This window comes from Chrysemys picta, chromosome 16 (genome assembly GCF_011386835.1).
Source record: "Chrysemys picta bellii isolate R12L10 chromosome 16, ASM1138683v2, whole genome shotgun sequence".
NCBI lineage: Eukaryota > Metazoa > Chordata > Testudines > Emydidae > Chrysemys > Chrysemys picta.
In genome coordinates this window covers 2,599,277-2,605,773 of record NC_088806.1, presented here as the reverse complement: position 1 = coordinate 2,605,773, position 6,497 = coordinate 2,599,277, and the positions used below count along the sequence as shown (strand labels likewise).

General features: G+C 55.2%; 1 protein-coding gene and 1 pseudogene across 1 annotated transcript; both read left to right on the top strand.

Annotated features, from left to right (window-relative positions):
- The first annotated feature begins 53 nt into the window (after nt 1-53).
- LOC101943959 (monocarboxylate transporter 13-like) lies at nt 54-5,585 on the top strand. Its single transcript, XM_065569289.1, has 2 exons — nt 54-1,708; nt 5,010-5,585. Exons 1-2 carry the CDS (start codon nt 1,615-1,617, stop codon nt 5,144-5,146), a joined length of 231 nt encoding a protein of 76 aa, XP_065425361.1. The 5' UTR covers nt 54-1,614; the 3' UTR covers nt 5,147-5,585.
- Nucleotides 1,715-4,622, top strand: LOC135972178 (monocarboxylate transporter 13-like; annotated as a pseudogene).
- Nucleotides 5,586-6,497: the final 912 nt, after the last annotated feature.

Below are 6,497 nucleotides of genomic sequence, written 5' to 3'. Positions count from 1 at the left end.
GGCATGAGTAGCTAGAACCCTGTTGATTTAGGGGGAGATTGGAAAACAAAGAAAATGGGGAAGAGGGATGCACGGCGACCTGACCAGCTCTGTAGTGCAGACCCCCACAGCTCTGGGAGGGTCTCTAGCTCAAACAACCGGTTGTTGATGGCAGAAATGTAATGCCTTGACTAGCTCAGATGCCTTCCCCTGGAACTGCATACCCAGAATGGCTGATCCCCCAGGCCATTGGGATTGGGTGGTTCCAACCCCCACCCCCACCCCGGCCCGCAAGTTGTGCCTGTAGCTCTTTTCTGAGGGGCTTTCATGACACGTGCCCCCAGAACTGGCCGCAGCCTTCCAGTGAGGCCAGACAGATGGGGTAGACAGCTCTGTGTCAGCCCAGCTCCAGAGATATTCATACAAGGATCCCTCGCCCAGTGCTGAGATACAGCCACCTCTGGGGCGGGGCGGCTGGTTACACGGGGACCCCTCACCCGGCGCTGAGATGCGGCCACCTCTGGGGCGGGGCGGCTGGTTACACAGGGACCCCTCGCCCAGTGCTGCCTCGCCCCAGAGGTGGCTGCATTTCAGCACTGGGCAAGGGGGTGGGGGGAAGGGTGGGGCTGCCATTAGACGCCTCCTCTCAGCTGCGGACTTTGCCTCACAATTCACTGATAAGAATGCCCAACCTTTGAGACCCGGGTTCCCGTCTGATGCCAGGCACCCTGCTGCTGCTTGCTGGGTCCCCGGAGCTGGGAGAGGGTCGAGGGGGCAGCTGTGCGCCCCCCCCCCGAGATTAACAGCCGCAGGGTCATTCTGCAGGGCGCTCGGTCACCCAGCACTGGGATGCAGCCACCTCTCGCATAGGGCATGGCTGCTGATTCATGGCTCCACCCCCCTGCTGCGCTGCCTGGGAATCGTTCATCGCGGATTCAGCGGCCGTCACCTCTGGAGTGGAGCACATTAACCAGCCACATGGCCAGGCTGCACAGAGATCGCTCACCCAGCATCAAGGGGCTACCCCCTCTGGGGAGGAGTGAGGCAGCTGATTATGCCAGACTCACCTCCGGCGTGCTGCGCTGAATCTTCATAGAGCCCCCCATCCTCCTGGAGCCCCCCGACGGGGGCTGGGGCTGGCTGGTGGCACTGGCAGTCTTCCTGGAGTCGGGGCTGATTTTTGGGGTGATCCGCTCCTTTGGGGTCTTCTTCGTGGAGTTTGTGGGGCACTTCGGGGAGCTGGTGGGGCGCATGTCCTGGGTCATGTCTATCACAGTAGCCATTCTGCTGTTTGCTAGTGAGTATTGACTCTCTGGCCTTCTCCCTACCCCCTTTAGCCAGAGCGTCTCATCCCTCCCCCGGTGGGGTGGCTGGTTATTGAGGGACCCCTCACCCGGTGCTGAGATGCGGCCACCTCTGGGGCGGGGCAGCAGTTTTTAACTGGGATTCTCCCAACCCCACTTTCTGCACCATCGTCCAGGACAGGAGGGTGCTCTGAGTGCCACATACCTCCACTCCTCCCCCAGACTCAGCTGCATTGCAGGGTAACGGGGCCCGACCGGTATCCCTCTGCTGCCCTCTGCAGGTCCGGTGGGCACTGCCCTCAGCACCCAGTACTGTGCGCACCCCGTGGTGATGGCCGGGGGCCTCCTCTCGGGGCTGGGCATGTTCCTGGCTTCCTTCGCCATCAGCCTGACCCACCTGTACCTGAGCATCGGGCTGCTCTCAGGTAGGTCCTGCCCTGAGCCCCTCCCCTGCCCCAGTGCCCTCTGGGAGTATCCTCACTCAAGGTTAGGAGCAAAGGTTTCTGGGTAACCCAGTGCACCATGGGAGTCTAGCCCATTGCACAGGCCTCTTCCTGGAAGCAAGGCATTCTGGGTAAAACCTGGACAGAAGGATGCTCTGGGCTCAGGCGGTGAGGATTCACTGGCCCTTGGCTGTAGCTTAGAATCTTCTATAATGAAGGATCCGGAGAACCAGGTTCTAGAACAGCAAACTCGGTTCTAGATCAGCCAACCCTGGTCCCAATCCCAATGTAATGAGGATCTAGAGCTTTAAGGCTCCAGCCGTTGCTATAACAAAGGGCTGACCCCACCCGTCGAGCTGTGAAATCGCTGCTCCACTCCCTCCTCCCCAGTAGCCTCTGGTGTTTGGATAACGCAGGGGAGGACATGGGGTTTTTGGTGTGCAGGCAATGTGGGGGGAAGGGGGGCTGTGTATTTTAGGTCAAAACTGACATTTGTCGAAGTCTGCGGTGCATCAAAAAGTCTGAACCAATCTCAGCTTAGCATGTTCTCATTTCGAGCACGTTTGGCTAGAGAGTTGAAGGAAATTTGGACCTGACACAATGAGAATGTTCGAACTTTTGGGGAAGTTTTTCATACCACACACACACACACACACACACACACACCCATGATATCGACACGGATCCACCAACTATTTTGGTGTAATTCAAGCTGCATTTTCGCAGCTCCAGTATGTTCTAGGTAGCACAAACAGCATTCACAATGGGTTATAGGTTGGCTTAACATGGGCAATTCCAGATGCATGATAGCTGTATAAGCTGTAGTCTACTCCAATTCAATAGGTTCTAGGTAGCACAGTGTGCTCCAGATGCATCCTAGCCCTCTAAGCTGTAGTCTACTCCAGCTCCAGATGTTCTAGGTATCACAAACAGGATTCACGGTGGGTTCTAGGTTGTCATAGCATGGTACATTCTACATGCGTCCCAGGCCTGTAGTCTACTCCAGCTCAATAAGTTATAGGTAACACAAACAGGATTCATGATAGGTTCTAAATTGGCTCAACATGGGCCATTCCAGATGCGTGACAGCTGTACAAGCTGTAGTTGACTCCAATTCCATATGTTCTAGGTAGGACAGACAGGATTCATGCCTAGTTCTAGGTTTGTCTTAACACAGAGTGTTTTAGATCGTGGTGGGCATGAACTTCCACCTCGTGGCATGTGGCGCCCTCCTCCGCCCGCTGGCCCTGGCAGAGGACTTGGCTCCGGCGCAAGCTCCACAGAGGTCATAGCTGGCGAAGATGTCCTCTCTGTTGGGCTTGGCTTTGCTCTCCAGTCGGCCTTTCCTGAGCTTTGCCGTGGCCGGTCTGTTGATGAATTTGGGCCATCTTGTCTCCTTTGCCCACCTAGTGTCCCATGCCCGCGAGATGGGCTTTGACGAATACCAGGCTGCCTGCCTCGTGTCCGTGATGGGTGCCACCGATCTGTGTGGCCGCCTGGTGGCTGGCTGGCTGGATGCCCGCAGGGTCTTCCACCTCCTTCACAGCCTGACTCTCTGGACCCTCCTGACGGGCGTCATGCTGCTCCTGGTTCCCTTTGGGCACACCTACCCCATCCTGATGGGCATTGACATCTGCTATGGGTTCTTAGCCGGTGCCGTTATTCCACTGAAATTCTCCAGCCTGGTGGAAATCGTGGGGACTGGTTGGATCTTAGAAGCTACTGGGCTGGTAAACCTACTGGAGAGTTTTGGGGCTCTGGCTGGCCCCCCGTTGTCTAGTAAGGTCTTGGAGTTTGCCTTTCTTCTACTTTAAGCAGCAGGCACCTCCCATCCCCTGACTCCTCATTCCACAGTCATGGATCAGCCAGTGTGAAGTGGCCAGGGATGTTCTGGTGCCGCACAAGAGGGAACCGGGTTGAAGATCTCTTCAGTCTGGGTACCATTTCACCCACCCTCTAACCTTTGGGGTCACCGCTGGGGCCATGATTTTGTCATTCACAGACCCCTAAATTTGTATATTCTAGGTAGTGCTAGCCCTATGCGCTGTAGGCAGTTCTAGAACCTGGCTTTCTGAGTGAACTGCAATGTTACATGCTTAGGTTCTAGGTAGCTCTAACCCCATGTGCTAGACTTGACTTCACATCCCAGCTGTCTAGATTATTTGAACACTAGAAGCCCTGGGTTCAGATAGCTCTAACCATATTGGTTAAAGACAACTCCAGTACTTGGCTTTCTGGATAGTTGGAACACTATATTCCCTAGGTTCTAGGTAGCTCTAATCCTGTGGGTCATGGGCATCTCCTGAATCCAACTTTCTAGGCAACTGGAACACTATCAGCTCTGCAGTCTAGGTAGACTTGTGTTTTCCATGGAGCCCTAAACCTATAACCTGCACATATCTCCAGCCTCAAACTCTCTTGGTGACTACTCCAGCCTATGTTCTAGAAATCACAACCTTGCTGGGTTGTGAATAGCCCATAGCCTCCACTGTTCTGGCTGACTTTACCCATGGGAGTTTAGACGCAATTCCAATCTTGCTGCATTTTAGATACCTACCATTGGCTGCATGCTGGGTTCTGGGTAGCCATCACTAGCTGAATCCTAGGCAGCGCCAACCGAATGAGCTATAGTCAACTCCAGCTTAATATGTCCTAGGTAGCACAAATGTGATGCTTTCTGGGCTCTAGGTAGGCTTAACAAGCTGTGTTCTAGATGCATCATAATCACATAAGATATAGTATATTCAGACTCAGTACGTTCTAGGTAACACAAATATTCATGCTGGGTTCTAGAATGGTGTAACATGGTGTATTCTAGATGCATCCTACCATATAAACCAGGGATTGGCAACCTTTGGCACACGGCCTGACAGGGAAAGCCCCTGGCGGGCCAAGACGGTTTGTTTACCTGCAGCTTCCACAGGTTCGGCCAATCACAACTCCCACTGGCCGTGGTTCGCCGTTCCAGGCCAATGGGGGCTGTGGGAAGCAGCGGCCAGCACATCCTTCGGACCACACCGCTTCACGCAGCCCCCATTGGCCTGGAACGGTGAACCGCAGCCAGTGGGAGCTGCGATCGGCCAAACCTGCGGACGCGGCAGGTAAACAAAGCGGCCCGGCCTGCCAGCGGATTTCCCTGATGGGCCACGTGCCAAAGGTTGCCAATCCCTGATCTAAATTATAGTCCACTCCAACTCAATACATTGTAGGTATCACAAAATTATGTATGCTGGGTTCTAGGTACCCCTACTATTGGTATAACTCGTGTTCTTTTGTGTTCCAGGTTTCCTAAGGGATGTGACCGGCAGCTACACAGGCTCTTTCATTGCATCTGGGACTTTCCACATGGTGGGAGGCCTGGTCCTCTTTACGGTGCCAACTTTTGCTCCTGTTCCACTGCTTCTCCTCCCAGTCAGGTGACCCAGAGGATGCTGGGAATTTAACCCACCAGAATGGAGACCACCTCTGTGATGGGAGAACCTCATCTGCCTGTTGAGAATGGAAAATAGCAGTTGCTTTCCATCCAACAAGACAGAGACGACATGGGAACCGCGGGCGCTGAGCTCTGGGAACGTCCCAGGAGAACTGTCCACCCTTAAACCAGGACAATAATGTCCTAGAGAGGAGTGAGATGAAGTGACATTGGAAATGGGGAAGGAGGGTAATCACAACAGGCTAGATACTGAGCTCAGTTCTAGTGGTGTAAATCCAGAGTGGCTCCAGTCCAGTCAATGGTATAAGGACCAGACTCTGAGCTCAGCAATGCTAGCGTAAATCCAGAGTTCAGTGTAAGGGGCAGATTTGCATCTCAGTTCCATTGGTGTAAATCCAGAGTCACTCCAGATCAATAAAAGCTATAAGGACCAGACTTTGATCTCAATTCCACCAGTGTAAATCCAGAGTCGCTGCAGTGCAAAAAGGGCCAGATACTGAGCTCAGTTTGAATCCCGAGCCACTCCAATTCACTCAACGGTGTAAATCCAGAGTGACTCGAGTTCAGTCACTAGTTTAAATCCAGAGTCGCTCCAGTCCCTTCTGAGAGGGTTACGCCATTTTTACACCTCAGGTCCGCCCTTCCGCCAGCTGAGTGTGTGTGGACCCTCCTGAAAAACCACAGCGTGTGCAGCCTGCCGGCAAACGACGCTCTCAGTGTTAAACGCAGGGCAGGCCCCGGGTTCACCTGCCGGCTGAGCCTGGGCCTGACCCCAGAGGCCCTTTCGAAGCGTCAGCTCCATTTCTTATCTGCACCCACCCGACTCCACCCGCCCTTATCTCCGGGCCCCAGGCCCACGGGCACGCCGGGCGCACGGGACCCTTGGACGGTAGAGACAGGCTGGCGGTTTCGGGTGCGCAGCTGAAAGAGGCTACAGAGATGTTGATCACAGGGCTAAAGTTGATCACAGGGCTGGACAAAAAATAGCTTTTCAAGGAAGGAGAGTGGGGGGGCGGGGAGGAGTCAGGACTCCTGGGTTCTCTCCCCGGCTCTGGGAGGGGAGTGGGGGCTGGTGGGTTAGAGCAGGGGGGGCTGGGAGCCAGGACTCCTGGGTTCTCTCCCCAGCTCTGGGAGGGGAGTGGGGGCTGGTGGGTTAGAGCAGGGGGGCTGGGAGCCAGGACTCCTGGGTTCTCTCCCCAGCTCTGGGAGGGGAGTGGGGGCTGGTGGGTTGGAGCAGGGGGGCTGGGAGCCAGGACTCCTGGGTTCTCTCCCCAGCTCTGGGAGGGGAGTGGGGGCTGGTGGGTTGGAGCAGGGGGGCTGGGAGCCAGGACTCCTGGG

What these genes read in the sequence shown, in the direction of transcription:
- LOC101943959 (XM_065569289.1), top strand. Translation starts at nt 1,615, where the DNA reads ATGGCCGGGGGCCTCCTCTCGGGGCTGGGCATGTTCCTGGCTTCCTTC. An exon ending in GAGCATCGGGCTGCTCTCAG is followed by an intron (nt 1,709 to 5,009) that starts GTAGGTCCTGCC and finishes TTTGTGTTCCAG; the next exon opens with GTTTCCTAAGGGATGTGACC.